At 33.8% G+C, this 19,385-nt stretch overlaps 1 protein-coding gene across 3 annotated transcripts in view; it reads left to right on the top strand.

Moving 5' to 3' along the window:
* The window catches only part of ABCB5 (ATP binding cassette subfamily B member 5), a 151,567-nt gene that overhangs the window by 65,061 nt on the left and 67,121 nt on the right, over positions 1-19,385 (top strand). For all 3 annotated transcript variants that reach the window (XM_025993346.2, XM_072764517.1, XM_072764518.1), the window contains one exon: positions 18,517-18,678. In XM_025993346.2, the coding sequence (XP_025849131.2) occupies positions 18,517-18,678 (162 nt within the window). The remainder of the gene's footprint in view (positions 1-18,516; positions 18,679-19,385) is intronic.

Raw genomic sequence — 19,385 nt, forward strand, 5'->3', positions numbered from 1 at the left:
TGTCACATCCCATCATTCCTCTCAACACTGGCTGCTCTTTAAACATGCTATATCACTTCTTATCAGCTAACATACTATGTGTGCATTTGTTTATTTTGTTGTCTCTGTTCCCCCACTGGAATGTAAACTCAGTGGTGGCAAAGGCTTTGATTGGTTAACTGCAGTGTCTCCAGCACTAGAATGATGCCTAGTCCTTAGTAGACAGCCAATAAGCATTTGTTAAATGCATTTTGGATGAAAACAGTTTCAAGGCCTGAAGTTCTATTTTCTGGATTTCTTAAGTTAGGCTTGCAGCAAATTAGTTTTGCCTCACTTATCATGTTCATTCGAGAGACCTAGGGTAACTGGATAAGGATTTATGCTACAGACTATGGGGTTCCACTCTGCTACTGGTTTGGACCCAGCATGCCAATGCAGCAGGCTTCCATTCAGTCCCAGTAAAGGAGGAATGGCAGTAACCACTTGTAGGCCCCTGGGGAAGCAGAGGAAGCCCACACTGACTTTGGGATAAAGCCTGGAAAGCTCTTTGAAATATTAAAAGTGGTATGCAAATCTAGAAATAATTATTACTAAGGGAGGGTCAGCTATACCACATCAATGGAGAACCTTTAAAAAGACCCCTTGCTAATTATGAAGGAAGGGTTTCCGTTAGAGTTTTATTCTTTGAAGAGGCAGAGCTGCTCATAGGCTTTTCTTGATCATTACTGTTCTTTCTTACTGTGATGCACTCTGCTGATCTTCCTCAGAGGCCCCTTAACATATTTATATTACTTGGAGAACTGAACAATAAGAAAATTGGTGTACTGCATTAAGCTGTGGACTACTTTATTGAATTAACCCCAAAGAAACGATTCTCCAAAGTTAAAGAAAAGTTAATTATTACACATTTTGATGTCTCTTTGTCAATTAAATATCTTGCTTTTATATGTAGAATTAGGAATGTATTCAATTTTTTCTTCTTTTTTTTTTTTTTTTTGACCATTTGTAGCAACATTATAATAGTTGAGAACAGAAAGGGAATTTCTGCAAGGGGATTTCCTTGGCTAGAATTTAGCCAAAAGAATAAAGGTAGCATAGAGACTATCTCATCCGAAAAGCATTAGGGAATATTTTATAAACCTGCCTAATCAAGCTCACATTTGTTAGGCTTGGTGTTAAACTATATAGATCACTAATTTATTTTAGGGTAGTGCTTCGCCTTCTTTGATAGATCAGGTCCCCATTGAGAATCTGACATGTATACAAATATTTACATATAATATATATTGAGGGGTTTATAGACCCCCTGAAGCCATTCTTGAGTCATTATTTCAGGTGTAATAAAGGAACAAATGGGTGATAATAGCTAATCATTGTAAGAACCCAATGAGGTAAGAACACTTCTTTTCCAATTTTACAGATTTGCACACTGAAGCACAGAAAGATTGAATAACAGCTAGACAATAGTGAAGCCAGAATGTGGACCCAGACACATTTCTCTAGCTCATTCACATAGCCACCATGCTATATTGCCCCAAGATTATATATTTGCTAGAGACTTACGCTAAATCTTAATCCAGATCACTCTTCAAAACTAGCCTCTTATTAAAGATAGAATTACCATATATCCAGCAATTCCACTTCTGGGTATATACCCAATAAAACTGAAAAAAGGAAGTCAAGGAGATATTTGTATACTAGTGTTCATAATAGTATCATTCACGATAGGCAAAAGATAGAAACAACCCAAATGCTCATAGACAGATGAATGGATAAACAAAATGTATGTATATACAATGGAATAGTACTCAATCTTAAAAAGGAAGGAAATTCTAGCATATGCTACAGCATGGCCCTAGAAGATGTTACGCTAATTGAAAGAGACATGCAAAAAAACAAATACTGTGATTGCATTTATAGGAGATACCTAGAATAGTCATGTTCATAGACAGTAAAATGGAGGTTACCAGGGCTAAGGGAAAGAGAGGAATGGGAAGTTATGGTTAAAAGGGGTATAGAGTTTCAGCGCGAAATGAAGAAAAAGTTCTGGAGTTAGTGATGATGGTTGTACAACAATGTGAGTGTACTTAATGCCACTAAATTATATACTTTAAAATAGTTGAAACTGGCTAAAATGTCATGTTATGTATATTTTACTACTAAGAAAAAAAAAGAATGGCAATCTAAGCATGAGTATAAAAGAATAGTGACATAAAAGGAATTGGCCTCTCTGCTCCCAGAGGACACTACCCTTAAAAATGGTTAGAATGGTAAATTTCGTGTTATGTATATTTTACCAGAATTTTTTTTTAAAGACAGAAAAAAAAGCACCACTAACCTCCTTCTAAAACTACATTGCCTCCTTGGGAAAGAAACAAACCATACCCCAAATTGAGGCTCCCATGTCAGCTTAAAATAGACTCACTTTTGTCCTCTTAAGCTGCTTATTTTGATCCTATTTTATATATAGCTAATGGTTTTTTCTTTCACAAATGGATTTAAATCATCATTACTTAGCAGGACATCTTAGAGTCTTAAAAACATACAATAAAAAGCCTTAAAATATAGCAAAATGTTTTTCTATAAGTATCTTGATAATTTCTATAAATTTAAATTATTCCTAAGTCTTGTCCTCCCCCACAGATAATAAAACTTTCTATATAAGATATTAATTTTTCTAATATCTACCAAATAAAATATCTCTGATGTATTTTTTATTGGTCAGTATTCTGGGCTAGATATTATTCCCTCTTGGAAGTAAGATGAGCAAATTATTGTAGCATTTTCTCTTCTTAGCCACCATTTACTTCATCATTTACTTTTTGTTGTAATTTCTTCACAGATATTTGCTTAATTAAGTTAGATGAAGGAGAAAGATATTAAATAGCTATAAATAATTTTATTATTATCAATTGCTAACTTATTTAGAAGGGAAAGTGGAGATATTTCAGATTATAAAAAGAAAACATTGTATTATAGAGTACTATTCCACATTGCTCATTAGGCAATACATGTGGCCTCATCTCAGCAAAGAGTTTAGATTTTGAAAGTGTTTTACTCTCTAAAGAGTCTTAATGTAAGTATACATATTTTCACATGAGTAGATCTCTGCAAGCTAAAAAGAAGAGGTTGAGTAGGAGATGAGTCACATTAAATATGGCTTCTAAGGGCCTAATATTTTACAACTTGTCACTCTATTTTATGAGAAAAAGCATTTTCAGACAGGTGAAGTGACCTGACAGTAATTCTACATTGTTCAGCTATGGGGCCAGCGTTGACTCAGGAGAATGGCAAGCCAAGTGGCTTTCAGCATCATAATAAGGTAGTTAATACACCAAAAATCCTGTTTCCCATATAACTACCATAGAGACTTTCTTATAGCAGATGGTCAATTAAAATCCAGTAGCTGAAAGAGGTGGAAGTTTGTAAAACAGTAATGAGAGGTTTTTCAGACTGTATTCTTGGAGTACTAGGGTAACTAGGGTTTTCCAGGAGCCTCTTGAGGAAAAGTAGAGAGACAGGGTGGAGTAGAAGGTAGGGCCATGCACCACCATCTCCAAAAATTCAAATGGCAACTAACCATTAATCTGTATAGTTTAAGTCTATTAAGTTTTCACATGTGCTTTCATTTAATAAAAGGATTTTGCAGCCTAAAAATAAAAAAAACTTGAAGACCACAGATTGCATTGCATCATGGAGTGTGTATCATCAGTGAGCCCCAAGTTCACCTGAGCCAACCTGCTAGGAGGCAAGTCAGTGGGAACTTGCCTTCCATAGGTTTCTCACCTCTTGCTTGCTGTGGGACCTGAAAACTCTGTTTACAGGCTTCTTCAGAGAGTGTATTACTACCCCTATTAACTGACCCACCAGTCAAATTCAGGCCTTTCAAATGTTCAGAGCTTTGCATTGTTCTTCTTTTCCTTTTGCCTACTTTTATTCAAGGCACATGACCATCATTGATGAAAAGCTAGCTAGCCTCCCTCAGGCCCTTATCTCTGCCCTAGCATTTCCATGAGGGATGTTTTAAAACATCCTCTATTTCAAAGTGTAAGCTAATTACCTGATGATTTATTATTGTGCATGGAATTGCAAAGAATCTAAAGAAATGCCAAACAAAGTGTAAAGTAGAGACCTACCTTCCTGTTGACCTTCCTTTGGTTAAATACCTTAAAGTCTGGCTTTTAGCTTTGTTTAAACTATGAAGGAGAGGAGAAGATACTAGGAAGTTCTTTCAAATTGGTACTCTCTAGAAGAACTAACAGCAACAAAGAGTTATTGAAAATCTACCACATCTTCTCTGAGGCATCTGAAAATTCAGTGGAATGGATTCCACTATCTCCCTTATTTTCACAGTAATTCTTGTTTAAAAAAAAAAAAAAGCATCAGCTCAGATTTCTTTGACCAGTTTTCTAAGAGGCCTTGACCCTCAAAATCTCTCCTCTATGTTTTAAGTCTGAAACAATTAGTGTTGTTTGGCCAGTACATCAGTTTTAGGTCACATTCATGATGTAATGGAACTGTATTTTTGTAGTGTACTTTATAGCACCTTGAATGTATAATTGTAAGCTCATTTTATAGGTTTATAGGTTTTTCAAAGCACAGTTTCCACCACCACCCCCTTTTTTAAAGGATTTTATTTATGAGAGGGAGAGAGAGAGAGAGAGAGAGAGATGCAGGCAGAGGGAGAAGCAGGCTCCATGCAGGGAGCCCAACATGGGACTCGATCCCAAGACTCCAGGATCATGCCCCCGGCTGAAGGCAGGTGCTAAACCGCTGAGCCACCCAGGGATCTCCAACAACCCCCACCTTTTAAAAAAAAATTAAGTGACCTCTACTACTAATATGGGCCTCAAACTTACAACCCAGGGAGATCAAGAGTGACATGCTCTACTGACTGAACCAGCCAGGCATGCCTAGTTTTTTCCCTTTAAAGTATTAGGCATTTCTGTGATTTATTTGATACACTCAGACACTCATTCATGCTAAAATAGATTAAACTGTAATATAATATATACCTTAATCAAATATTTAGAGTTTAGACAGGAGCCTGGCAGAGTAAAGATGTACAGATGGGTAAGTGCAGGCCATTCCAGTCTGCAGGAACATCAGTGCTCACTAAGGCACGACTGCAGAAATGTCATCCCTTACTGTCAGTTTTCAGATATCAGACAACAGCATGAACTTTTGCAAAATAAATAAACTTGTTCCATATGCAATGCCTAATAAGTGAAGAAATATTAGAAGAGAGGCCTACAAAAGTGCCTGTGAAGTAAGCCTGCCATGAAGAAAAGGTTTAGAATAATATAACCTGCATCAAGAAACTTCATAATTCTGATTATGTCATGAGGCTGCACACCATTCTCAAATCTTTTCTAATTACAGCCTCCTGATTGATTTTACAACTTCTTTTTCCCTACATTCTCCTTAGAGTCTCTGTATTATATGTGCCCTTTTATATTTTTAAGTAAATTTCATACATATTAATTTGCTTTGAGAAATGTTTAGCAGAATTGTGAAATCATTGAGCCAATTGGTAATATCTTATAGCCTCATCAATTAGGTTTGAGAACTGATTGCTTTCTGAAAATAACATTTGTCACCTCAAGGAAATGTAATTGAATAAATGAGATTGCTAGGTACCAGGAGCCTGGGTGTCTCAGTGTTTTCACCTCTGCACTGGTGGTCCTAATGCATACCCACTCAACAATAGCATTCTTCGATTCATTCCCCTTTAAGGTGCTGGAGGCAAGTCTCAGGGTCTCCAAGATCCAGAATACAATTAAATTTGAATGGGAAAAGTGGGATTAGAATAGGCTGAATGTCTTAACTCTAAAAACTAGGCACATTGGACAAACCCAAATTGAGAGATTCTACAAAGTATCTGACTGGTATTCCTCAAAACTATCAAGTTAATAAAAAATAAGAATATCTGAGAAATTGTCACAACCAACAGGAGCCTGAGGAGACATGATGGCTAAATGTAATGTATTCTGAAGGAGATCTGGGAGCAGAAAAAGATAATAAGTAAAAATTAAGGAAATCTGAATAAAGTATGTTTAGTTAATAATGTATTGATACTGGTTCATTTGTTGTAACAAATGCACTGTAGGAATGTCAGATGTTGACACTGGGAGATACTGTGTGCAGGATACGTGAATATTGTAGTATCTTTGCAGATTTTCCCTAAATCTAAAATTATTCTAAAATAAAGTTTATTTTTTCTAAAATAAAAGCAAAAAAAAAAAACTAAAGCAAAAAAAATCACATTTTTACCAATTTTATTATACCATTCATTAGGATGCTTCTGTATAAGCCAGGCTTAGAATTACCACATACAAGTAAATAGGAAACTGTGGGAAACAAAAAGCAAACCATAAAAATTCTCTTCCCAATTATCATCACTCATTAGTTTTAAAAAATTCTATGTATTTGGCAATATGAAAAATAAAGGAAGCACTAAGAATTTTAGTGTTTAGACCTCTCTTCAGATTATGTTACACATAAATACCATCTTGAGAAACACATATGCTAGTAAGTGCCAATTAACCACATAATTATGCGTACATTATCAGACCTTACAGAAACTAAGAAAAATAAATCATCCTACCTACAATACAGTTAGTTGCTCCTCAATCCTCTTTATGATTACATTTGCATAATAGTCATTAAAATGCCTCAATCTCATTCAGTATTCTTATAGAACTCCAGAAATGGCCAACTTGGATGCTATAAATACAGATGATTCTTCTGTTCGACATTTTATTTAACAGCTTTTTTTTGAGATTTAATTGACTTAAACTGCCCATATGAAAGTACACAATTAGAAAAGTTTGGGCCTATGTGTACACTTGTGAAATCACCACAGTCAACATAGTAGATCTGTCACTCTGCAAAATTTTCACACTTTTTTAAACACTCCATCTCAACCCTAACTCAGCACCCACTGCCGCATTCTTATCAACCACTGATTTGTTTACTGCTGGTATAGATTACCATGTATTTTCTAGAACTTTGTGTAAATGGAATCACACATTATGTATTCTGTCCTGCCCGACTTCTTGCACTCAGCATAATTGTTTTCAGACCATCCATGTTGTGAAATGTATCAATAGTTCCTCTTTGTTGGTAAGTTATATTCCATTGTATGAATGTACCACTGTTTGAGCTCATTGGTATTGATGTCCATTTAAGTTATTTAGTTTGTTTACAGTTTTTGGATATTACATATAACGTTGCTCTGAACATTTATAGGTAAGTCTTCTGTGGACGTACACTTTTATTTCTCGGAGGTAAATATCTAGGATTTAAATGGGTAGACCTTATGGTAGGAGTATGTTTAAATTTTAAATGAACCACCAAATTATTTTCCTTTTACATTCTATAAATATGAGAATTATAGCAACTTCACATACTTGCCAACACTTGGGATAGCCAGGCATTTTAATGTTAGCCATTGGAATAAATGTGTAGTGGCATTTCATTATTGTTTTAATTTGCATTATCCTGATGACTAATGATGTTGAACATTTTTATATGCTTCTTGACCATCCATATCTCTTCTTTGTCAAAGTGTCTGTTCAGATGTTGTGCCCATTTTTTTAATTGGGTCATTTGTTTTCTTATCATTGAATTTTGAGAGTTCTTTATATATTCTTTGTATTTCTGGATATAAGAATTTTATCAGAAAAAAGATTGGAAAATATTTCTTCCCATCTTATACTTGTCCTTCCATTTCCCTATGAGTGTCATCCAAAGAACAGAACTTTTTAATTTTTACGAAGTTTAATTTATAACTATTTTCTTTTATAAATCAAGCTTTTAGTGTTCTATTTAAGAAGGTTTTGCCAAATCCAAGATCACAAAAATTTTTTCCAACATTTTTCTAGAAGTATTATAGTTTTAGTTCTTACATTTAGATTTAGGATCAATTTTGTGTAAATTTCTGTCCAGGGTGCCAGATATGGTTTGAAGTTTGTTTTATTGTTGTTTGTTTTGTTTGCATATAGACTTGCAGTTGTTTCAGCACCATTTGCTGAAAAGATTGTCTTCACTGAATTGTTTTTGCACCTTTGTGAAAAAGTTAATTATCCATTTATGTGTATGTCTTTTTCTGGACTCTCTGTTCTGTTACACTGATGTATTTATCTCTTTCTGGCTTATTTTCCTCTTTTATATTTAATTGGTTTCTACTTGGATCTTTATTATATCCTGTCTTCTGCTTATTTTGAGTTTAACTTGCTCTTTTCTTGTTTCTTAGGCTGGATTGAGGCCATTTACTTGAGAATTACTATTTGGTTTCCAAGTATTTGGGGATTTTCCAGAGATGTTTCTATATTAATTTCTTTTTTTTTCTATATTAATTTCTAATTTAATTCCAGTGTAGTCAGAGAACATACTTTGTATGACTTGAATTGTTTTAAATTTGTTGAGTTGTTTTATGGAATAACATAGACAGAATATGATCTATTAGTTTATGTTTACTTGGAAGTAATGGCCACTTTGCTGTTGTTGGGTAGAGTGTTCTATAAACATCAATTATATCAAGTTGGTTAATAGTATTACTCAAGTCTTCCAGATTCTCTATCTACTTCTATAAATTATTGGGAGAAGGGTATTAAATACTTGAATTATTATTGTGTGGATTTGTGGATTTGTATTTGGGGATTTGCAGTTGTATCTATTTTGGTGTCATGTATTTTGGAGCTCTATTATGTGCATAAACATTCAAGATTCATGTCCTTTTGATGAATTGACCCCTTTATCATTACGAAATAAACCTCTCTAGCCTGGTTATATCCTTTGCTCTTTATTCTGTTTTATTTTTTATTTTTATTTTTTTTTCTGTTTTATTTTTTAAATTTAATTCCAGTGTAGTTAACATACTTTGTGGTTCCATACAAATTTTAGCATTATTGGTTCTAGTTCTGTGAAAAATGCTATTGGTATTTCAGTAGTGATTGCATTAAATCTGCACATTGCAGGGCACCTTTTACATTCTATAATATATGAGAATATAGCTCAGTTGGTAAAGCATGTGACTCTTGATCTCAGGGTCATGAGTTTAAGCCCCACATTGGTCATAGAACTTACTTAAAAAAAAAAAAAAGGAGGAGGAAGAGGAAGAGGAAGCAAAGATAATAAATCTGTAGATTTCTTTGTGTAGCATGAACATTTTAACAATATTTGTTCTTCCAGTCCATGCTCATGGGTATCTTTCCATTTGTTTCTGTCATCGTTAGTTTCTTTCATCAGTGTTTTATAGTTTTCAGAGTACAGGTCCTCTTTGGTTAAGTTTATTCCTACATATTTTATAATTTTGGGTACAATTGCAAATGGGATTGCTTTCTTATTTCTCTTTCTGCTACTTCATCATTAGCATATACAAATGCAATGGATTTCTATATATTGGTTTTGTACCTTGTGACCTTACTAAATTCAGATATCAGTTCTAGTAGTTTTTTGGTAGAATCTTTATGGTTTTCTATACATATTATCATGTCATCTGCAGAGAGTGAAAGTTTTATTTCTTCCTTACCATTATGGATGCCTTTTATTCCTTCCTCATGTCTGATTGTTATGGTAAGGACTTCCAGTACCATGTTGAATAAAAGTGATAAGCGTGGACATCCTTATCTTGTTCCTGACCTTAGGGGAAAAGCTTTGTTTTCCACCATTGTGCATGATGTTAACTGTAGCTTTTTCTTACATGGCCTTTATTATGTCGAGGTATGTTCCTTCTAAACCCACTTTGTTGAGGGTTTTTTATCATGACTGTATATTATACTTTGTCAAATGCTTTTTCTGAATCTACTGAAATGAGCATATGATTTTTTTTCAAATATATCCCATCTTTATTAATTTTATTATTATAATCTTTTGCAAATGCAGATTTCATATCATATTACAATTATGCTTCTGTTTATTGTTTTATTTATTTTTTATTTTTTCATTTATTTTTTTAAATAATAAATTTATTTTTTATTGGTGTTCAATTTGCCAACATACAGAATAACACCCAGTGCTCATCCCATCAAGTGCCCCCCTCAGTGCCCGTCACCCATTCACCCCCACCCCTCCCCTTCCACCACCCCTAGTTCATTTCCCAGAGTTAGGAGTCTCTCATGTTCTGTCTCCCTTTCTGATATTTCCCACACATTTCTTCTCCCTTCCTTTATATTCCCTTTCACTATTATTTATATTCCCCAAATGAATGAGAACATACACTGTTTGTCCTTCTCCGATTGACTTACTTCACTCAGCATAATACCCTCCAGTTCCATCCACATTGAAGCAAATGGCGGGTATTTGTCGTTTCTAATGGCTGAGTAATATTCCATTGTATACATAAACCACATGTTCTTTATCCATTCATCTTTTGATGGACACCGAGGCTCCTTCCACAGTTTGCCTATTGTGGACATTGCTGCTAGAAACATTGGGGTGCAGGTGTCCCGGCGTTTCATTGCATCTGTATCTTTGGGGTAAATCCCCAATAGTGCAATTGCTGGGTCGTAGGGCAGGTCTATTTTTAACTCTTTGAGGAACCTCCACAGAGTTTTCCAGAGTGGCTGCACCAGTTCACATTCCCACCAACAGTACAAGAGGGTTCCCTTTTCTCCGCTTCCTCTCCAACATTTGTGGTTTCCTGCCTTGTTAATTTTCCCCATTCTCACTGGTGTGAGGTGGTATCTCATTGTGAAATAAGCATACAATTTTTATCCTTTCTCTTTTTGATGTCATGTTTCACATTGATTTATTTGTGAATATCAAATCACCCCTGAATCCTAGGAATAAATCCAACTTGATTTTGAGTAAAGATTTTTTTAATGTATTGTTGGAGTCAATTTGCTAATATTTTGTTGAGAATTTTTGCATCTATATTCCTCAGAAATACTGGCCTTTATTTCTCTCTCTCTCTCTCTCTCTCTCTCTCTCTTTTGTAATTTGTCTGGTTTTGGTATCAGAGTAATGCTGACCTCATAAAATGAATTTGGAAGTTTTCATTCCTCTTCTATTTTTGGAATAGTTTCAAAAGAATGAGTATTAACTTTTCTTTAAATGTTTTGTTTCGGGATACCTGGGTGGCTCAGTGGTTAAACATCTGCCTTTGGATCAGGCTGGAATCCAGGGGTCCTGGGATCAAGTCCCGCATCGGACTCCCTACAAGGAGCCTGCTTTTCCCTCTATGTCTCTGCCTCTCTCTATGTGTACCTCATGAATAAATAAATAAAATATTAAATAAATAAATAAATAAATAAATAAATAAATAAATAAATGTATGTTTTGTTTGTTTGGAGTTTTTTGATTAGTGATCTAATTTCATTGCTGATAATCAGTCTGTTCAAATTTTCTATTTCTTTCTGCTTCAGTTTTGGTAGGTTATATATTTCCAGGAATTTATCTATGTCTTCTAGATCGCCCAGTTTGTTGACATATACTTTTTTATAATATTCTCTTATAATCCTTTTTATTTCTGTGGTATTGGTTGTTGTTTTCATCTTTCATCTCTGTGTTTGAGTCACCTCCCCCTTTTTTTGTGAAAATTGTTTAACTTTTGGCCAGCCTCATCAAAAAGGGAGAGAGACAGAGGACTCAAATATCCTTTGCTCTTTAATGTACTTTGTCTGATACTAATATAGCCAATCTAGCTTTCTTTTACTAAGTGTTAGCATGGTATATCTTTTCCATCCATTTATTGATGACCTATTTGTGTCTTTGTTTTAAAATGTGTTTCTTGTAAGTGGCATATAGCTGGATCTTGCCTGTTGTATTCAGTCTGACAATCCCTGACTTTTAGTTGGTGTATTCAGACATTTATATTTAATGTAATCATTGCCAAGGTGAAATATAAGTAGACCATCTTGCTATTTTTTTTCCTACTCTTGATTTCTGTTTTCCTTGTGTTCTGCCTTTATTTGGATGTTAATCCAAATGAGTACTTTTTATAATCCTCTTTTATCTCTTTTGTGAATTTTAGCTATAACTCTTTGCTATTTCAGTGATGGGTTTAGAGTTTATTGTTTACATCTTTAACTTATCACAATCTCCCTCTAAATGATATTACAACACCTCAGTAGACCTTACATTAGTATACTTCCTTACATTACAGTAGACCTTACATTAGTATACTTCCATTCCTCCATTTCTGATCTTTGAGCTATTATTAGACATTTTACTTATTTATATATATATATTTTATATATATACTTATCATATGTATAAACATATATGTTATAAGCCGCATGCTACATTGTTTTTTGTTTTTTGATTAGTCAGTTATTCTTTATGAGATCTAAATAATAAGGAAAAATCATATAATTCTCCATATAGTTACCATTTCTAGTGCTCTTTATTTCTTTGTGTATATCCATGTTTCCATTTGGCATCATTTCCTTTTACTTGAAGGACTTCCTTCAGTGTAGCACAGTTCTACTGTTGATGAATAATTTCAGGTTTTGTATATCTGAAAAAGTCATTGCTTCACCTTCAGCTCTGAAAAATACACTTTTCTGGATATAGAAATTGAGGCTGAGAGTTGTTTGCTTTTTGTTTTCTTTCAGTATTCTAAAGACATTGCTCAGCTGTCTTTTTGCATGCATTTGTTCTGATGAGAAATCTGCTGTCATTTTTATCTTTGCTCCTTTCTATGTAATGTGTCTTTTTTTTTTTTAACCTATGGCTGCTTTTAAGATTTTCTTCTTTATCTCTACTACTAAATAATTTGATTTTGATATATCTTGGAGTAGTTTCCTTCATGCTTTTGTGTTGAGCTTCTTGGATATGTGAAGTCAAAGCTCTCATCAAATGTGGAAACATTTTACCATCGTTCCTTCAAATTTTTTTTACTCCACCTCAGGAATACCAATTACACATACATTATGCTGATTGATTTTGTCTTACACCTTATTGATATTTTCTTAATATATTTTTATTGTCTTTTCTCTCTGTGTTTAATTTTGAATCATTTCAATTGCTGTCTTTGAGTTCACTTGCTTTTTCTTCCACAATATTTAATTCATCATTCCCATTTACTATGTTTTCTTCATAGACATTGTATTTTTCATACCTAGAAAATGCTTATGGTCAATTTTATAGTTCAGATATGTCACTTAATTTTTTGGATATATGAGATAGAGTTACAATAATTGTTTTAATGTCCTTGTCTACTAATTCTTACACACCTGTATTAGGTCTGGAGCAGTTTGATTACTTGATTTTTATCTTGTTGTTGGTTGTATTTTTCTTGCTATTTTGCTTGCCAGGTCATTTTTTATTGGGTGTCAAAAATTGTGAATTTTACAATACTGGGTCCTGTTTTATCTTTGTTTTTTGTTTTTCTTAATATTTGCTGAGAGGGAATTTTAAGTTAGGAACAATTTAATTTTTTTCTTCACTTAATTTTTGTTAGGCTAGATTAGAGCCATGTTTAGTCTAGAGCAACTTATTCTCTACTACTGAGGCATGATTCTTTAATACTCTACTCAATACCTCTATATATTTTGAAATTTTATAGTCATGCTGTTTAGAATAGGCATTATTTCCTGTTCTCTAGGAATGTTGGGTGTGGTACCCTCTATTCCTTTCAAAGAGCTCTCTCTCCAGCCTTGAATAGTTTCTTCACATTGTTCTGCAGTCAGTTATCTGCTGAATACTTTAAAAGGGTCCTCTAAAGATCTTCTAAGTTTTCTTTCAGCATTTCTTTCCTCCCCAGCACTCTTCTCTGTGAATTCTTGCTGCCTTCATCTTCCCAGACTCTTAGCTCCACCTTCTTAACCCAGTAAATCAAGTAAATTCCACCTGTGTTCCTCCTCCCTGCAATACACCCTGGAAATTCTTTCAAGGCAATAATCTGGGACAATTGTAAGTTTTAAGTATCTCAGGGATCACTGTGCTTCACTGCCTGATAATGAGTCTTTTGAACACCAGTTTTCCATATATTTTTCTAATTGTTTTCTTGGTTTCTGATGGGAGGATAAATCTTATTCCTGATAGTCCAGTTGAGTTGAAAACAGAAGTCTCTCTCTCACTCTCACTCAAATAAATAAATTTTAAAATCCTTAAAGAATAAAAGATAAAACTAATGTGAGTCACTTGCAATTAAAATTATACACACACATATATAATTTAATATATATTTAATATTTAAGGTATTTATATTCAGTTGTCTCAAGTAAAAAGAAAAGAGGTAGTAAAAACAATTCAAACTATCATGCCTATATTTATTCACTACAGCATCAGTCATTTTTACCTTGATCTTTTTACAGTCTCTTAAATCTCAAAAACATGGTAGGATTGGGCTCTAGGAAAAAAATAGAATCTAAGAGTTGAGAAAGACCTTGAAAGTCCTGTATCCATATGTAGATATAGAATGATGACTTATTTGTAAAGAACAAATATCATTTATATAAACCATTTCCCCATTCAGAAATCTCCAATAAGTTGTATTCCCTACAGAAGAAACACTGCTTAGATTGCTTTATATGAACTAACCCCAAATTCTATTCCTAGTCCCATGACCTTCCATTCTTCATACACCTCTGCTAAATGTGAACTTAAATATTTTTTAGAAATCCATGTTCTTTTAGGCCCAGCTGTCTGGTCTTGCTGTGTAGCCTCTCTCATAATTGCCCCACCTTTTTCCCACTTGGCAAACTGCTGTCCATTCATTAAGACCCAACTCAAAAGTCATCTGTTTGGCAATCTCTCTATTCAACTAGACAGTTAATTACTTCTGTGCCCCTGTAGTATTTTTATGTAACTTCTGTTATACATTTATTACTTTATGTTGTAATTCTTTTTTGCTCCTCTTATTAGCTCTGCAAGGGCTTTGGAATTACCCTCAGTAAATACTCAAGGGTCTGCAGCTTGAAGATACTTGACTAATGATTTAAGATCAGTTATTTATGGGGTTCCTGGGTGGCTCAGTCAGTTAGGTGTCTGACTCTTTATTTCAGCTTATGTCTTGATCTCAGAGTCTTGAGATTGAGCCCTAAGACTCAATAAGGCTCCACACACAGTGTGGAGATTCTCTCACTCTCTACCTCTTAAGATTCACTCCCTCCCCACCCCTCCCACCAACACACATGTGCTCTCTCTTTCCTCCTTAAAAAAAAAAAAAATCAGTTATTTCCTAAGAACTTCCCATGTGCAAGATATGGTACCAAGAACATTAATCTGCACAGTGACCCTAAAATATAGGTTGCATAAGTTTCCCCATTTAACAAATGAGGAAACTAAGAATCAGGGAGGTTAAGTATCTAGTCTGAGATCACAGATCCAGAAATTGGCAAAAAAAAAAAAAAAAAAAAAAATTCAAACCTAGGATTCCAGAGAACATAAATAATGAAGAAATTATTGAAAATTATGTTTTCCTTTGTAAACACAATACACTATTTACACATGAGATTCTTTACTATTTGTAGTTAATTAGTATGTAATAACTCCTGTAACATGAGTCTTCTTAGTCTATTGTTCATAAAATTTCATTAGCTATTCATGCAATGTGATGATCTGCTTTCAACCTCAAAAAATCAAGGGAAATTTGGTGCTAGTCATATCTCATTATCCCCTATTTTTAGAAAAGAAGCATGAAATAGGTAGGGCTGCTGGAGATAGAAACAACTCTCTGTATTATCTACTCTGTGTGACAGAAGAGGTAGGCTAAATATAATATGCATTTACATGCTTTGAATAATAATTAGTCCAATTATTACAATGTTATTGAGGTCATAACAGGGAGAGACCCTACCTTGGATAGATGTTAAAGTATCCTTTTTTTTTTCTCTTTTTTTATCTATCTGTTTTAAGGATTCTTAATATCTATGCTTGAAACAAACTAGCTAAGGTATATCTACATGGAAACCTTTTTACTTTTATCAGTGATCAGGACCAGCTACATAGTCTGTGGAGCCTCGTGTTATAACATAGTTATAACACAAGATATAAACTTTTTCCATATAATATTTTATCATTAATCTGTTTCCACATTATTATTTAATCTTAATAATGTGTTCTGAGAAGTTTTCTTCTAAGCTTGGAATTGAATCTGACATACTCATCTGCTTTATCAAGTACATCTGCATGGAGCAACACTTTTCAAAACCTAGAGAACACCATACCAGATTCTAGTACAAGTCCTTCCAGTGACTGAATTCCAATTTCCTTTTCTGTAATAGATAAAAATGAAAATAAGAACTATAAAGGTAAATAGCAGTAATATAGCAGTATTTTTAATACTAATAATATTAGCTATCAGTTCTTGAGCACCAAAAATTTTTGCTGTGCCTATAGTATGCCAAAAGTATGTTATTATGCTAGGCACTTATAGAAAATACATTATTTCAAGAATAGTCATGACAGTCTTGTAGAGGAGCAATAAAGCTGAAAGACTGAGATTAGCAGATATCAAAGCCTATTTAAATCTGTAGTAGTTAAGACATTGTAGCATTGATGCTACTGAATAGTAGAACGTTATACAGAATACAAAAACAGACACAAAGTAATGGTCACCTGATTTAATGACAAAGACAACTCTGCAGTACATAAATTAAAGATGGCCTTTTCAAAAATGCTGCTGGGACAATTGTATAACTATATGGGAAAATATACATTGACTCCTACTTTACATCACATACAAAAGTCAATTCTAGATAAATTACAGATCTAAATAGGAAAGACAAAATGGTAAACATTATAAGATAAAAAAATAGGAAAACATTTATGTGACATTAAAGATTTATGTAAAGATTTCCTAAAATAGAACACAAAAAACATAAATTATACAAAAAGTTGAGAAATTGCACTTCACTAATTTTTTAAAAGATTTTATTTATTTATTCATGAGAGACAGAGACAGAGAGGCAGAGATATAGGTAGAGGGAGAAGCAGGCTCCATGCAGGGAGCCCGATGTGGGACGCAGTCCCATGATTCCAGGATTATGCCCTGAGCCAAAGGCAGATGCTCAATCGATAAGCCACCCAGGCGTCCCAAAATTTTTTAAGTCTGTTCCTAAAGATATCATAAAGAGTAAAAAACAACCACTTGATGGGGCGGGGGGGAAATCACTGTAATACATCTTAGGTGACTAAGTCCTTGTATATAGAATATCTAAACAAGTCCTGAAAACTGATAAGAATAAAACAGTTCCAACAGAAAACCAAGCAAAACCTGATAATTCACAACAGAGAATATCCATATTGTCACCAACCATATGAAAATTGTTCAACTTAATGAGTCACCAGGGAAATACAAATAAAGCCACAATATGATAGTACCCATCTACCAGACAAAGAAAGTACAAAGTATTAGTGAGAATATAGGGTAGTTATAACTCTCCTGTACTTTGGGGGGTTTATAAATTGGAGCAATCACTTTAAAAAGCTATTTGGCAGAATCTAAAGCATATGACTCAGCAGTTCTTCTCCTCCTCTATGTAACTAGTAAAATTCTGTACATATGTTCATCAAATAAACATGTATATGAATCTATTCATAATAGAAAAAAAACCCTGAAAGTATCCAAATGCCAATCAGCAATAGTATGGTAAATAAACTGTGGTATATACAATGGAATTTTATTCAGTAATAAGAACAAATGATCTACAACTATATACAAAAAAAATGGATGAATATCAAAAAACATAATGTTGAACAAAAATTCACAGACATAGAAGGGTATATACTGCATGGTTCCACTTATGTAAAATACAACAGAAAATCAAAACTAATCCATGCTGTTTAAAGTCAGGCTAGTGATTACTGTTGGTGTAGATGAACAGTAACAATGATTGAAGAAGGTCTCAGGGTGCTAGTACGACCTTTTTAAAATCTGGATACTATGCATTGGATATATTTGGCTTGTGAAATGCATTGATCTACACGTTTATGTGTATTTTTTCATATGTCTAAGATACTTGTGAAAAAGTTAAAGACATGTATTATTACCTTGAATTCATACCCAACCAGTTAAGTAATATCCTCATTTTACAGATGAAGAAAACAGTAAGTTTAAGTTATTGGATTACTTTTTAGTTACTAATAGCTACGCAGCTATTACAAAGCTCAGATTAAATGATCTTTAGTTTCCTGTCAAGTTCAAGATACTATAATTTTATAAATCCACTAAATTATAATCTAATTAACTTTCTGACTTTCTTTTTATCTTAATTTTTATTGGCTTCCCTAATCTATTAAAGTCCAAATTTCTATATTAACAGATAAGTTCCCTTGATATTTAAAATAATACTACAGGGACACCTGAGTGGGTCCACTGGTTGAGCATCCAACTCTTGATTTTGGCTCAGGTCATGATCTCAGGTTGTGAGATAAAGCTCTGTGTTAGGCTCTGTGCTCCATGGGGAGTGTGCTTGAGATTCTTTCTCTCCTTCTTCCTCTGCTCCTCCCCTTCATTTGCAAGTACACACTCTCTCTCAAATAAATCTTTAAAATAGTAAAAATAATACTACAGTAAGCTTTATCAAATATTGCAGTTTATTTCTATTAATTTCATATTTATTTTCTATACTTACTGTTTTGTAGGCAAGCAAAGGTCGGACTACAATTGTCATAGCACATCGTCTTTCCACTATTCGAAGTGCAGATCTGATTGTGACCATAAAAGATGGGATGGTGGTGGAAAAAGGTACACATGCTGAACTAATGGCAAAGCAAGGTCTATATTATTCGCTTGCAATGACACAGGTATGTTAATGTAACATAATGCTGTGTTAGCAGGGTTTTTTTTAACTTTTCAGAGATCATACCACAGAAGTCCTGAATGATAATCTTGGGTTTCACAAAGCAACCAGGGTTTATTTATAACTCCTCAATGAGAAACTCAATGTGACTAATATCCTCATCATGGATAATATGATGAAAATTAAAGAAATAATGGGTATATAACACCTAATAGTTGCCAGACACACTGAAAATAGGCTTCAAAGCTTGTACATGACAAATCCAGAACAGAATCTATATACAGTGATCTTTTCATCAGAATACAAATTTAACACATAATCTCTGCTTAAATATTTAAAACTTAGCTACACAGGCAAAATGCAGAATCCTGTCTATAAATGATACAGATTTTAGAAATAACAACATTGGTGGGGAGAAGGGGAGCTAGATTACCCGTGGAAGGTTTTATGAAGAGACCTTGAAGGCTAGAAGGTGGAAGTTAGAAGAAGAGGAGAATCTATGTAGGTGGAACAGCACCACAGAGGTAAGGAGCTTGGTGTGCAACAAACAGAAAGGAGTCCAGCCTTCCTTCCATGAGTAAAGATGATTGTTGGTAGAATAATAAAAAATAGTTGTATTTTTTTAAATAGTTGTATTTTTATATACAAATCCAAATCATGAAATTTCTTAGAAGCCATGCAGAGGGTTTGTTCTTTTTTTTTTTTTTCACG

The sequence above is a fragment of the Vulpes vulpes genome, chromosome 7, assembly GCF_048418805.1.
Source record: "Vulpes vulpes isolate BD-2025 chromosome 7, VulVul3, whole genome shotgun sequence".
Taxonomy (NCBI): Eukaryota; Metazoa; Chordata; class Mammalia; order Carnivora; family Canidae; genus Vulpes; species Vulpes vulpes.